At 39.3% G+C, this 16,395-nt stretch overlaps 1 protein-coding gene across 1 annotated transcript; it reads left to right on the forward strand.

The window, feature by feature from the left end:
* The first annotated feature begins 6,453 nt into the window (after positions 1-6,453).
* On the forward strand, positions 6,454-15,141 carry LOC127630238 (lysophosphatidic acid receptor 6-like). The gene is made up of 2 exons (XM_052107714.1): positions 6,454-6,595; positions 12,732-15,141. Exons 1-2 carry the CDS (start codon positions 6,565-6,567, stop codon positions 13,727-13,729), a joined length of 1,029 nt encoding a protein of 342 aa, XP_051963674.1. The 5' UTR covers positions 6,454-6,564; the 3' UTR covers positions 13,730-15,141.
* Positions 15,142-16,395: the final 1,254 nt, after the last annotated feature.

Raw genomic sequence — 16,395 nt, forward strand, 5'->3', positions numbered from 1 at the left:
TTCCTCAGAATTGTGTACATATATTGCTCATACATATTCCCATTTAAATGTGACTATATGTACAACATGTATGTTAAAATATATTTAAGCACACATTACCAATTTTAATCACATTCACAGTGTATTATTGAATATAAAATGACATACATTACAATATATAAGGAAAAATATTGTCATGTATTTCCCAATATATGAAAAGCGGTCATTCTTTATGTATTGCTCAGTATATTGTAATATATTATCGCAATGTATTTATTATTCTATATAATTATTGTTACACCTGCCATCTCCCCTGAACGCCGCCAGAGTCCGCCGTGACCTGAGTATTAACATTTCACGAACTACATCTCCCATAGATCTTTTCTGTCAGTCTGATTACCCTTCCACCTGTTCAACATTAACACTGTCTATTTAAGTTCCCAGTTTCCACGCATTCATTGCGAAGTCTTGTTTGCCTGGGTTACAATTCTGAGAATTATGTCTGTCATTGTTTACCCTGTGTTTGGCTCCTGCGTTTATATGTTTGCATTTATTGCCTCTCTCCTTTGCCGATCGTATTTGCATTGTTTGCCTTTCTGGATTGCCTACCTGTGTACCGATCCCTTGTCTTTTGTTTTGTTACTTTGTTTTTACAATTTATTTGTCTTAATAAACTGCACATGAATCTTAACACCACTGCCCCGGCGGCTTTGCTACATTTATGAATATACTGAAAATTCTGAAATATATTGAGCCTTAATATAAGAAAATATATTTTCTTTGCGTAAGGGTGATCATAAAAGTGTCTGCCAAATTAATACATTTAAATATATATGATTGACACATCAGCATATGATGCTATAGTGTTGCAAATAAAATAATTCAATATGCGATTTCCTTCCAACTAATGTCCCACGTTAAAATAGGGAACCATGTTACTCTGTGAAACAGTTGAAATCGCTCTTAAACTGTGTGAAATTCATTAGAACAGACATCGATGAAAAAAACTCAAGTTTAATAATGATACCAAAATTTTTTATAATGTGCAAAACATATTTTCTTTGCTCCTTGACAATTCACATTGAACAAATCTGCTGAAAAGGCAAGTTAAATTATTCATGCGCACGTGCACATCCCAAGTTAACACGATCCCCAGTTAATACATAAAAACGTCTCGGGTTGCTTAACTGTAACCCCTGTTCCCTGATAAAAGCGGAACGAGATGCTGCGCTGATTTAGCACTTTGGGAACAACTTTATATGTGACCAGCTGTGAATATGTGTGCAACACGTCAATGAAATTGACAAAAATGTATAGCCTCTGCTGGCGACATCATTGGATGCACCTGTAGCAGGGCTATAAATAGATGCGTCACAGGTGCATCGTCAGATATTTTGTCTGAAGGGCAGTCCTGGAGCATCCCAGTACGGCAATGAAGCGCAGCATCTCGTTCCGCTTTTATCAGGGAACAGGGATTACAGTTAAGAGACGTTCCCTATCAAAAAAGCTACACTTTGATTCTGCGCTGATTTGGCACTTTGGGAATGAGAATACCCACACCGCCGCACTGTGGATGACTGGACCCCTTATGGTTGTGTAGTTGTGCTCACAAGAGCACGAGAGGTCTCAGACATGAGCTTGTGATGTTGACTCAAGGACATAAAAGCCCAGAGTGGCATGAACATCCAAACTATAAAATCTTATGAATGTGTGCGGAGAGGACCAGCCTACCGCATCACAAACAGGCTGCAGAGGGACACCTCTCGCCAAGGCTTTAGAGGAGGCGACCCCTCTGGTAGAGTGAGCCCTGATACCTACTGGTGAAGCTTGACCACCCACCTTGTAGGCCAGGGCAATAGCGTCCCTCACCCAATGCTACATAGTTTGCTTGGTGGCGGCTGCCCCTTTGTTGCGGCCCCATGGCAAACGGATAGTTGCCCTGACATACGCCACTAGCTAGTGCTGTGGACATAAGTCTGAAGGGCACGGACTGGACACAGTGAAGTCTTTCATGCTCTGGCGTTGTAAACGGCGGGGAGCAGAAGGCTTCGAGAGTGAAAGGTACGGTCGATAAAGGAACTTTAGGCAGGTAGTCAGGATGAGGGTGCAAAATTGCTTTAGCGTTCCTGGGGCAAAATCCAAGCAGGCCGGCAAGACAGACAGACAGAGCCTGTAGATCCCCAATTCTTTTTAGAGAAGTAATTGCCATAAGAAAAACCATCTTGAGAGTCAGAAGTTTATTAGACACTAACTCTAAAGGTTCGAAGGGGGTCTCAACCAGATCCTCAAGGACTATTGCTAAGTCCCTTGAATGTCCTAGCAGGAGGTCTCATTCGCATGGCTCCATGAACGAAGCGAGAGCAGAGGATGTCTCCCCAACGGCACCCCATCAATCAAGGCGTGGCAAGCCGATAGAGCGGCCACGTAAACCCTGAGAGTGGCTGGGCATGTGTCTGCTGATAATGTCTGCAGAAAGTCCAGAACTGAAGCAATCTGGCAGTTAACTGGATCTGCATTATGTGCACTGCACCATCTTTCAAAGACACCCCATTTACTGGCGTAACTTCTAGTAGAGGGACCCTAGCACTTAGAATGGTCTCGATAACTTTAGGTGAATCCCCAGTGTCCCTCAGTTGGTACCCTTCAGGGGCCAAACATGAAGGTTCCAAAGCTCGGCCAGGGATGAAATATTGTCCCCTGCATCTGAGACAGAAGGTCCCTTCTGTCCAGAATCGCCAAGGCGAGCCATCAAGGAGAGCGCGGCGCTATCAATAAGAGGCAGGACCCTTGCTGGCGAACTCATGGCCAAGACTCCCGGGAACAGAGAAACGCATACAGGCGCATTCTGGGCCATGTATGTGCCATCGCATCCAGACCCAGGGGGGCTGGGTGACTCAAAGAGAAGTAGAGGGGACATTGCACTGTCTGTTGAGAGGCGAAGAGGTCCACTTCTGCCCTGTAAAATCTCACCCAGATTTGTTCCACTACCTCAGGGTGGAGTTTCCACTCCTCCGTCTGTATTTTCTGTCTAGACAATAAATCTGCTCCCACATTCAGGCATCCAGGGATATAAACTGCCCTGACTGACAGGAGCTTGCTCTGGGCCCAAAGGAGAATCTGACGTGCCAGAGTGTTTAGCTGGCGTGAACGTAGACCTCCTTGATGATTTATGTAAGAGACTGCTGCTGTGTTGTCCACCCGCACAAGGACATGAACTACATAGAAAGGGTACGAAGCGTACAGCGCGTAACCCTTATTAGCGCGTGATCCTTATCGATCATGACCAACCAATCGCGATGTTGGATTTGAGACACGATCGTCTTGACGGTTAGCATCTTGAACTTGAACGCCCTCTGAGTGAATCAAGCCTCAAAGGTCTAAAATCGGACGCAAACCCCATCCTTCTTGGGAACCAGGAAGTATCTGCTGTAGTAACCTGACTCTCTCTCTGGAAGGGGAATATGTTCTTTGTCCCCTTTGACCAAGAGATTTTGCAGTTCTTTCCACAGTAGACATGCTTATCCCGGTTTCACAGTAGTGGGAACCACGCCGTTGAAAACGCGGAGGACGGCGAACAAATGTAATTCTGTCTCCTTTTTCTACTGTTCTTAGGACCCACATAGAAACACCTGGCAGTAGTTTCCACGCTGCCAGGTTCTCTGAGATGGGTATCGATTCTGACACTTCCTGTTGAGGGGATGTCGAGTTTTTTTGGCCACCAGACAGAAATCTGTCTTCTAGTTTGGAGCGTTTGGGGGTCTCTTTTTCGCGTGGCCAGTCTAACTGTAGCCTGGCCACAGCCCGTGTAACCACCTCGTGTAATTCCTCAGACGCTTTATTATTGTGCGTGGAATGTTCAGAGGTTCAGCGTCCCCCTCGTGAACCGAAGAGGCGCCGAAGCACGCTTCAGTCTTACAACAAGTATCAGCTGGATCTGGGGAGAGAGCGAGCGATAGGGACGGACCCGTCTCTAGCTCCTCAGCCAGATATATGCAAGAGCCCCACGATGAAAGAGTACATAGCACACGTACATCTTCCAGACACCTATTTTATTTTATTTTTTAAACTGCATATTAACATACATAACATCAAGAGAACATTCCACATAATCAACATTGTATAATTTCCATCTCAGGTACAAATGATTCAGGTTTTCAAATAATAAGATAAAGAAAAATTAAACAAATAAAAATAATAATGTGTATTATAAAGCAAATCAAATAAACAAAGGGATAATATGCCAATTATTTATCAATTTTGAATTTGCAAACAATATTACAAGCACTGGAAGCTCCTCCAGACTCTCTCAGTAACTTTTGTCTTTGTGTCATCTGAGGACTTACACTGACATCTAGTGGCTTGAATGCAGCATCATTCAAAATCAATAGTTTTCAGTTTCAGATGCCATTGAAGAATTTAGAATTCAGTCAGCCATAATTACTTTAATCAATGTGTGAAAGTGACCAATAACAGGACGGTTACTCTTGATTAAGCGAGTAGTATTCAGCTGGTCATGTGATTTTAAAATGGCAGCCCCCATGTGTGGACCCTCTCCATGTAGAATTAAACAGCTTTTATATGGTTACTGATATGACTGGAGTCTTCATTTTAATGTGTGTGCTCATGATTTCCTACATATATTGCAAAATTACAGTTCATGTCTTTAGGAGTTAAACATTTCAGACAGCACCTTTAAAATTGCTTTCTCTGTGCCTGGGTAGCTCAGTGAGTAAAGACCCTGGAGACGCGAGTTCAAATCCAGAGCACGCTGAGTGACTCCAGCCAGGTCTCCTAAGCAACCAAATTGGCCCTCCACATGCGCTAGGTCACTGCAAACGCGCTCAACAAGCCACGTGATAAGATGCACGGGTTGCACGGTCTCAGATGCGGAGGCAACTGAGATTCATCCTCCGCCACACAGATTGAGACAAGTCACTATGCCACCATGAGGACTTAGAGTGCTTTGGGAATTGGGCATTCCAAATTGGGAAGAATATAAAAGGCTGCTTTCTCATCTGCAGGTTTGTCTATGAATTGTAAACGTTCAGCAGATGTTTATGAGATGATTATGATTTAGACTGTTTGTAAATCTGATCTTTATTAAAAGTTTAGTAGATGTTAATTAGAATGTGATACTTTCCAGTTGAAACGATTTTAACAGATATCTCGTATATGTACTTGTAATTTAAAACTACATAGCAGTGCACCACTGTTTTGACCAATAGATATTTAAAGGAATATTCCAAATTCAATACAAGTTAAGCTCAATCGACAGCATGTGTGGCATAACGTTGATTACCACAAACATTTATTTCGAATCATCCCTCCTTTTCTTAAAAATCAACAACAACATAAACAATAAAATAAAAAATGGGTTTCAGCGAGACACTAACAATGTAATTTAATGCATTATTTGTCTGCGTCAAAAAACTGCTATAAAAATATTATATATTAATATTATTTTCCACTTTCACTGACTTCAATTGGCCTGCAGTGCTCTATAATACAGCAAACATAAAATAGGAAAAAGCATGTATTTGCTCCATAGGCTAAACATGAGACAAATGGCGCCATCTGGTGGAATATATTACAAATGTAAATTTCGAATGAAAGAATAATATAATAGAATTCATGATTTTATGCTTTAATGACACTGGGATCAAATATTGCAGTTTGAATGGGTTTCAGTGGGGGACATTTTTGTCCTGAAGGTCCTGAGTGTAACCATTTTGTTTACACAGTGTATTATAAATGTATTTTAGGAACTGAGGTTGAAATACAAAAATTCCCCCCAAAATACACACCTTTGGCATAATGTATGCCTTTGGCATTAACCAAAATTATAGAAAAAATAAAAAATAAAAAGAATAAATGTCTCGAAGGTCGCACAAGGGTAATATTTACGGATTGGCCCCATTCCCTTCCATTGTAAGTGCCTCACTGTAACCCCATTTTTGCCTTTTTTAAGACAAAGAGGGGCAATTCAAAACAAATTTTGGTGGTAATCAACATTATGCCACAAATGCTTAAGATTGAGCTCAACTTATATTGAGCCCGGAATATTCCTTTTAATTTTCTTGCCGTATGCCAATGTGGTTTACTTGTACCCAAGAGCAATAACAAAATATGACGGCATTGGAATTTTATTTTGGAGGACCGAATCTTTTTTATTTAAAATTGTAAGCGGGGATTCACCGGGGTTTCTGGAAGACAGTCATATTTGTAATTTTATTATCCCCTGTGTCTGTGACAACTCCCCCCGTGTGACCACTAATATATATATATATATATATATATATATATATATATATATATATATATATATATATATATATATACCACCAACTGTGCGTGTGTGTGTAAAGAGGTTGTCTGTTCCTCATTTGACTATCTCCCACACCACACATTCCGCACGCTGCAGAGATGACAGTAGTTTCTCTTTTCACAGACAAAAGCTGATCTAGAGCGGAAACAGAACACACAACAAGACAGACAAAACACTCGAACAACATATTTTAAGAAAAACGGCAACATGATGTAATACTTCCTCGATAACAGAAGGCAGAAGTGATCAAAAAGTGTTTCATGACCTTGGGAATGAGCTCCAATTTATCTAGTAAGTAGTCCTTGTGTATTCTTTTTATATAACTTACATAAAAATGTGCTATAGGCAGCTAACCACAGTTACCACCAAAATGCTGTTACTACAGTTACAGCGCGATCGTAACACATGAATTGATTGTGTGTGATTCTGACCATTCTTAACATGAACAGAATTCTACATGTTTTTGAAACATTGTTATTGTTATTTATTTTGTAATTCGCTTTTTTGCGCAAAATATATATATATATATAGGCCTACTACATTTTTAGTCTACTAAATAATTGTCTTCATTTTAGCACAAATCAGTGGGGGGTTTTAGTTTAGTTTTAGTTTAATTATTTAGTAGATTAAAAATGCGACATACAGATTATTGTTCTGCTTGGTTGAAGTTTTTTGAGAGTCAAAACTCTCCATCAGCCAACAAGGACAATTGCATCATGTAAACTTCTGCAGTTAATCCAGGATGGACTTCAAAAACATTACTCATTAATCTTACAGTCTTTGTTTAAACACTAACCCTTAACACTTACTTAGTTTAATCATTTTAAACCATGACTTTAACTATACATAACTAATATTGGCATTATATTCATGATGTTAGTCAGAGGGGAACTGGCCCCCAGTGAATCTGGTTTCTCCCAAAGTTATTTTTCTCCATTAATCAACATCTTATGGAGTTTTTGTGTTCCTTGCCAATGGGGTTATACATACAATTCTTATTTAATTACTTATCTTTAAACACAATTCACAATCGTATTTTATCAAACTACAAAATTATGACTTGTAAATATTATAGCAGTTTCATTTTCTGTTAATGCCTGATCTTCTGTATAAATCTGCTTTGAAACGCTGTGTTGTGAAAGGTGCTATACAAATAAAAATGGCTTGACTTGAGTCTATTATAGTGGCAGATGAGGTGAATCATACTGTTTCTCTGTAATAAACAAGGAAAAATAAAACCACATTAAAACCCTACAAACCACATTTCCATTTTCCTCCCTCCCTACATTGAAGATATCATCAGAAAAATTCCCCAGTGACTAGTATCTCAGCTCACGATATAGATATGGTTTAACCTACTTTTAAAATAAACCTTTGAGCAGTATAATGGGTTTAGGTAAAAAAAAAAAAAAAAACAGACACAGTCCCAATTGTAAAAAATTATAATTAGGAGTTTAAGCCTCATAGTCTATACATATATCCTCATCATGGTCAACAGTGCAATAAATCTTCTTTGAAAGGCAATTTAGTTATCATAGAAATATGTGGTTAGTTCCAGCCTAAGGATATTTAAATGTATTTTCATATATTGCTTGTTTAAGATGAAACACATGAATAAGAGTGTCATCTTTATTTCTGGTATAACATAAATACATCATGCATAATTCGTTTCTTCTGATTGTCCTGCATAATAAAGAGCATTATAGAGATAATAAAATGCATTATGTATTCAGTGCAAATGAATATAAATGAATACATTTATATGCCTATGTTATTATTCAGGGGAGACCAGGGAGAATTGAAACTGTTCCGGTATTTGTTACTGGCAAGCTAGAACCATGTTGTCATGTAGTGTACATACTAAACGGTGGCGATTTCTCAGGGCCAGCAAAGCCTTCTCTGCTGGCCTAACATGACAAATAAATAAATATTGTTCATCCTTTAATTCTCAATCACCTTTTTGCCTATGCATTAATCGCTTTCCACTCTTAATTAATCTACAAACAAATAGAGAAAAACTAAAAGTTTATCCAATCAGAGTTTATTCCTTGATGCTTACAAGCAAAGTGTGACAACTGTTTCACAAATCACATGCCCCAAGCCAAAGCAGTGCGTGAGTCTGAGCTCCACTCCCTCAGGCCTTCAGAATTTCCGAAGAATCCCTCAACAGTGTAAGTGAATAGGCGTCTAAATTCAGAGTGTCAGATTCATTAGCCAATCAGATTGATTTATTTGCTCTTGGTGGGTGTGATCTTTAGGATATGTCCCGGTCGAAACCTTCTAGCTGGCCTTGAGGGACGCAATCACGCTTTAAGTGATGTATGTCATTTGAAAGCGAAGAGTGTGAGATCTTTCTGACGAAGTCAGCTGTCATCACTGCTAGAATTGCCGCTGAGAAAGAGATCCTTATGGATTTACAAACCTGAGATGTTCTGCATGATCGTGCAATTGATTAATTAAACAAGAAAGGATGACTGATTTTCATTTCAAAGCAAATTGGTGATTGATTTTTGCATTGTTATAGCAACATCAGGATTTTTCTAAGTGTAAATTAGGCTGCTTGAGCATTCCGTGTCGGATCAAGTTTTGAAAAGTAGTGATGCATTCCAGTCAATTCGGAAAGTCGGATTTTAGAACTTCCTACAAGGAAAAGTGCAATGGAATGCAGCTTGAAGTAAGAATTACAACTTGTAGTCTTGTGCAGAAATTCTCAACACAGATGCAGGGGCATGATGTCACACAAACATGTCAACACTCAGAGAGATTTACAACTAGCGCTGCAGCAATGTTTATCAGTTAGGTTGCTAGGCGACATCATATAATGACAGTCAAACCCCTGCTAAGCTAACAGGAACATTGCAGTTCCGAATATCTTGGAATGGAATGCATTTATGGTCGGAGATATCAAGAAGGAATATCCCACATCCAACTTGAATGGAACGCAACATAACCATGTACCCTGACAAAATGAAATTTATTGCAAGCAACATTTAAAATCGCAAATATTATTAGATAGATTTTCCAGGTATTATAGACCTCATTGGTAGATTCATATGAAAAATGATGTTTTACTGTCTGTTCGGGAGACGTTCATTTCACAAAACTGTCATGCTGCAGTCAAAATTACGCTTGAGCATTAAGTGTCATTTCAAGTTCTGGCTTTCGTGCGTGGATGTGTTTTTAAAACGTCAATTGGTATTACTAGTTAGCTGCGACAATGTATGATGCCCAAATGCATAGGGTGTCTTATTCATTGTGAAACTGTGTTTTCTTAATGGCATGAATTACACTGAAGGCCTAGATTTAAAAGGCACGGCCCGCCAATGATACTAACTATATTTTGTACCTGATACCACAAGTTTGCATATCAGGTGAACGATTCACTAGCATGCCAGAATACTCCCACACATACATGTTTGTCCATGAAAGTTGTTTCAATGCAAACAGCATGCAGACTTTTTTTTTTTTTACTTATTATTACAAAATACACCAACAAGTGTTGCAAGTTACCCAAATACTTGTGTAGGCAGTAAAAACTGAATTCTATCTATTGAACATAATTACAAATTCTGCTATACAATCATATATCTTAAAGTGAGTATTGTTAGGTGAAAAGTGTTACAATCATCCCTGTTCTCCCTTATACATGCTGTTCTCGGATCAGATCAGATGCAAAGTGTGTTTCTTTTTATTTGAACATGTTCTGTAGGATGAGTTCAAATGGAATAAATTATATTATACCTTATGAACACTTAAAGGGATAGTTCACCCAAAAATGAAAATTCTGTCATCATTTACCTCGTGTTGTTCCAAATCTGTATGACTTTTCTTTCTTTGGAACACAAAAAGAGATGTTACACTACTTTTTCCCATAAAACAGCAGTGAATTGAATGGATGCTATGGATGGATTCCGTTCCGTTCTCTCTTCTCAGGACCAGGGGCCCAATTCAATAAAATGTTATTGAAGGTGCTATATGTAATAATTTTATTGTAGTAAATCATAAAATTACCATAATATGCCATTAGAGAATTAGGAAACATGCTAAGTTGAAATACTGGCTTCTCCGATACAATGCTACAGCCAGTATTATTCTACTTAGAATTTTCCATTCTGGGCCGGAATTTCTGTTTGTGTTTTGGCCTGTGTGATCCCACAAACTGCCCACTCACCAATAGTATTTCGACACTGCCGGGTTGCCAGATTTGAACAAGTTTGCAGGCAAACAGCACTGCATGCTGCAGCCATGGAAGCCAGCAAACTAACTGGATCAGAGATAGCAGATTCCACCCGACCAAAAAAGTCTCGCCATCCATCTAAAATCCACCATGACCAGAGGCATAGTAAAACAAGGATAAATATTGGAGATGCCTTTGGAAGATGGAGATAACTTTAAGCCCAGAAATACTTTAAAACGGATGCTGAGTTGGCTAATTTGCAAGTCAACATTCTGGCAACCCGCATGAGCTTCGAGTCATTGGCGGGGCAGACAACTCTCCAATATTTAAAATTTGGACTGCAGTACCCATTTCAACGCTTGATGTCAATCTTACATATAGCACATTTGAAGTAATAAAAATTATCTAATAATTTACTCACCTGATGCCATCCCAGATGTGTATGACTTACTTTTTTCAGCAGAACACAAATGAAGGTTTTTAGAAGAATATCTCAGATCTGGACATCCATACAATGCAATTGAATGGGTGGTGCCAATATTTTTGCTAGCAATTCTTTATAGAAAACATGCTGGTCTTATATTATGGTATGAGCCATCTCCGATTACCCCATCCCTAAACATCACATAATGACAAACCTGGCCATGACTGGTCACTTTACATATCAGTTAGATGCAGTGGGGATTTCTTTAAGACTGCAAGGGAAGCTCAGCTTTCCCTATAATGTCAAAAAAAATAATGGTCAAATATGTACTATTGTGTAAACAATTTATTGACTAAAAATGCGTTAGAACACGTTCATCTCGAAGACGAGTTCGTTCAGAATCAGCTACATTACATATAGCAGGTCGGCTGACTCGATTTACTTCTCATACATTCCCGTAGCGTCAGTGCATTTCCCTGTTGAAGCCGAGCGTCCATTGACTTCAATGGGGCTGCTCTGAACAGTTTTTTTCAGTGCTCCGAAAATAGACGGTCATTGGATAAATGCTGCGATTATGTCCCGCCCACGGATGCTCAGCGTCTCTCGGGGTGAATGAGGAGTGGGCTGGCCCGGACTCCGGGCTTCCGCGTGATGATTGGAGGATCTGTCGAAAGACTGCGTCTCCTTTTGATTGACAGCGAATCTGTACTATAAGAAGTCACTGAAGCTATTTCGCGCTCAGTCCCATCGCGGATTTCTCAAGTGTAGTCGAAAGACAAACTGCTGCAACCTATTTCTTTATATTTGTTTGGCGAAATTGCTAGTCAATTTGCATAATACATTTCACACAATTATACACCACGTTCATTGTTTCAGTTTTACCAAGTTTAATATATTTTGTTTTAGAGCTTTCGTTCGTTCGTTCATTCATTCATACAGTAGGCTAGGCTAGCGTCGTACGGGTGAAACTGCGCACGATGGCAGACGGTGCTAATATTGTCGACCTGATTTTGGCGAAGCCATTTGAAAGTCTTCCTTACGAGGAAAAAATTAGAATTAAAAAGCAGGGCAGATCAACACCTAAGATTGATTTAGTGCAAAAAATAGGGTAAATAAGTTTATAATGTAGGCCGAAAATGAGCTTCCCCTCTTTGAAAGACCAGCAGCCGCCACTGGTTAGATGGCTTTTCCTGCCTAAGTGGGCGGTTCTTTGCCAATGTTAGCTGCGATTAACCCCAGACATTTGCTGTTTAAGTCAAAAGTCTGGCTGCGTGAGACTAACCTTTCCCTAACCATTATGAGTGGAATTTACACCCCTTTTTGGAGTTGGCGCAACCCACTTTTGGAGTAACCCCGCCCCCTTCTAAAATAACCATGCCCTCTTTTGGAGATTCCGCCACCATTTGGAGACCTCCGGCCTGCAGCTATGCCTAATTGGAAATTTCAGCTTTAGCTCTCAAATCAAATATGGTGCCTCTGGCTACAACATCAAACATCATTGGCTCTTGCTTGCCTCATGACCAAATGTCATAGATGCCAAACCTGAAGCAACACGACTAATATGCTGCATATTTTAAAAACCCTCTCCATATTAGTTCTCAAATCTCATTCGTGGTCACTTGTATTCAAATACGGTATGTGAAGACATGTTGTGCCAGAATGTATGTGTTGACTCATAATAACAGATCAAATAGTGCCAAATTTGATTATGTGGAAGTACATCAGGATGAGTAAAAGATGACCCTTTAAATTTTTGGGCTGAGCTATTCCTTTAAAACTAATCTCTCTCTATTTCTCTCTCTCACTTTCCCCTTTCTGTCAAACAGACAATTGTGACTGGGTGTGCTGGTTCCAGTGGTGCATGTATGTGCCCATTCTGGTTGCTGGTCTCCCTTTGAACCTTGCCGCTCTGTGGCAGCTCTGCTTCCGTGTTCACCGCAGGAGTGAATCCACAGTTTACCTCACCAATCTGATAATAAACGACAGCCTGCTGATGCTCTCCCTGCCCTTTAAAATACATGCATACAAAAAAAACTGGAACCTAGGCCGTACCTTCTGCTCTTTGCTGGAGAGCCTGCTCTATGTCAACATCTATGGCAGTATCATGCTGAGTGTATGCATCGCCGTGGACCGCTATGTTGGTCTCCAGTTTCCATTCGCTGCCCGCCGTTTGCGATCTCCTCGCAAGGCAGTGATTGTGTGTTTGGTCATTTGGATGGTGGTCTTCGGATGCAGTACTCCCATCTACAAACTCCATGACAACAATGAAATCTCCACAAACACATCTTACTGCTTTCAACACTTCTCAAAAAGTACCTGGTCAAAAAGTGGTATTCTGGTTGCGATGGAGATGGTGTTTTGCAGCAGCGCCATGGTGATGGTGTTTTGTTCTGTGCGCGTGGTGCAAATCCTGCGTGATCTGAGGGCACGCAACCCTGCCGATGGCAAACTACTTAACAACAAGAGTGTGAAGATCGTACTCAGCAACCTCGTGGTCTTCCTCACATGCTTCATTCCTTACCACATAGCAGCACTGATGTATTTCTATGCAAAGTCAAACATTAAGAACACAGACACCATCAATAAGCTACGCTACTTCGTTCACATTAGCATTTGTATTAGTAATGTGAATTGCTTGGCAGATGGTGCATGTTACTATTTCATTCTTAAAGAGAACCTGCAGTCTGTACGGCAAGAGAGAAGAATGGCTGTACAAGGAAGAGAGTTACGGATACGAGAATCAAAGACTCTCAAAGAAATGTGTAACTATACATTTAATACCACAAAGAACATGGAAATTTGTGTGGACACTGGTTTTACATAAAGACCTATTCAAAAACTCAGGGAGACAATTTTAGGGAGATTAATCCTATGGATTAGTCCTATGGTAATACAGCAAAGGAGGACAGTGAACTGTAAGGTACGCAGACACATGCAGGTGGATGGAGTGCATACTCAGTATGCCTATACATGTCACATTTATACAGCTCAGCTGGCTAATTTTGGGGCTCCTGACAAAAAATCAGAGCTAGTTCAATGCAATGACTGTTTGTGAAACTGATAATTCAGATTTCCAAGCAAACATTTTTGTTTCTCGTTGCATATGAAGTTATGTTAAGCAGTATTTTTGTTTTCATCAGAATGTGCTTGTATGTGTATGTTGCACTTCAAATAGTCCAAATACTCATTAGTGATATGCAACATTTCAAGTGGATTTTTACATTGTGTTTAACTAGTGGTAAGACTAACTGATTGAGAACTCTGATTAGTTACATTGGCTTTGTCCTGCTCTGTATTTTTGTTGGCTATTCAGTCACCTGTGCTTGTCTTTGCTGTTGGTTAGATCATATAGTACAAGGCTCTAAGTTTAGAATTTGTTTAAGCTCAGCCATTAAACAAACTCTCATGTTCCTTATCTCACCAGAAAAGGTCACCCTTAGGCATTCCTTCAAAGAAAAGGCTGTTAGCCAACAAGAGGTTTATAGGTCTGAGCACACTAAGCAGACACAATGCTAAACTCCTACATTTTTATAAAAAAGTTAAGTACAAATAGTTTATAAGATTAATATTCCCCCATGGAATATCTGCTTTAATCTTATAAACTATCTGTGCCTTTAATTTTTGTATAAAAATGTAGGAGTATAGCATTATAGCTAAACACCCCCCAAATCAAGCCAAATCTATGCCACTGTGTCTGTACATTTCAAAAACACAGACACAGCAGTTATTCCAGGGGTAATCAAGCGAAATCTATGCCGCTGTGTCTGTGTTTTTGAAATGTATCTATAGAGCATGGTGGCTAATTCCTGATTTAAATGCCTGATTTGAAGTGTGAAACTTTTTCCTGTGTTAAAATACTTTTTCTTATCCCAGCTAAATATGCAGAGACAACTGTAAGTTAGCCATTTGTACCTTAATTTTCTTGAAAACTGTGAACACTGTCTCTGTGGTGCTATAAAACATTCCTCTGTTTGTTTTGAGGGACCCATTTATACCAACACAGTAACTCTAAGGACTATCTGTTCGTTTGATCATCAGCAGATTCAGAAATCTGTTTGAAAATGTATTTTTATTTTTGCAATTCCGTTCTGTGGCACTAGTGGTGCAAAAATGGCAGACTTCAGCTTTCATGATGATATACAGAACATTATATAACAAAAAATATACCGTATTCAGCATAGCACCATTTTAAATTTTAGACATGTATGAAAACAAAGCTGTGAGGTATAGACATTACAGGCTCTTTAATGGCATGCATTTTATAAAACTGAATAAATGTCCTTAATCACTTCTAATTTTCTTGTAGTTGTCTGGAGTTTTGTTGTTGTTGTTGATGTTGTCTAGTGAATTCTTTTCAGACAAATGATCAAAATCACTTTAAACGACAGTACAAGTCATTGAAGATAGACTAAGGTCAGAAACATACATTCGCAAGTACACCTACGCATATGCGAGCATTTGGACGACACATTGTTGCGGTCCAGTTTAACATATGTAACGTGTGTTTTTGCGTTACTTTGGCGGTAACAAACCTCAGTACTCGAGGGGGCGATAGAGTTGCCTTCAAAATATGTGCAGTTAACCTGGATTTATAATTATTTTAAAAAGATGCTATCAATGTATTGACTTTAAATTACTCAATAGTAGACAGCAGTTAATTTGAAAGACAAAACTCAATGTAGATGTGGACAATACACTCCAATATCAGCTATAGCGCCCCTTGTGGCAATGTTGAAAATGCACCACATATTTGCATTATATTATGTTTATTATGTTATGTCTGACACATTTTGGAAAGCAACCACACACACACAAATGTTGTGTAGCTACTTATTACTCATGAGTGCGTAGCAAGAAGCATCTGCTTTCACGCACATGCGTAGAGTATGTAACCATCTTAAAGGGGTAGTTCACTCTCTTCATTTACTCATCATTATGTCATCCCAGATGTGTATGACTTTCTTCTGCAGAACACAAACAAAGATTTTTAGAAGAATATCTCAGCTCTGTAGGTTCATACAATGCAAGTCAATAGTGGCCAGAACTTATTCAGTCAATAAAAGTAATACATATGTATGGAATGATATTCCGGACATTATTCAAAAGGAATTGCAAATTGAATTTGCAATTGCGTTTTCAATTTGTGGACGCATAAAATGTGACATAATCCAAACGCAATTGCAAATCGCGCATTACCGTTTGCATTTTCGTTTAAGCGAACGCACAGTGACTGCCAGATTTCAAATGGAAAAGCAAAGTCCGTTTGCAACTGTGTTTCCCATATCTTACGAGTTTTGGCCCTGTCATATTTAAATAGCAATTTCAATTACCACGTCTGCTTTTTCACTTTCTCAGCGTGGCGTATGTAGCCAGCCAAAACTCAAATGGAATACTAATTCCCTTAGTATTTCCATTTCCGATGCCTTACACAGAAACCTGTCAATCAGGGTCAAGGGTGGGATTATGCTATGGGGCGTGTTACAGTCTATC

This window comes from Xyrauchen texanus, chromosome 36 (genome assembly GCF_025860055.1).
Source record: "Xyrauchen texanus isolate HMW12.3.18 chromosome 36, RBS_HiC_50CHRs, whole genome shotgun sequence".
NCBI classification, from domain to species: Eukaryota; Metazoa; Chordata; class Actinopteri; order Cypriniformes; family Catostomidae; genus Xyrauchen; species Xyrauchen texanus.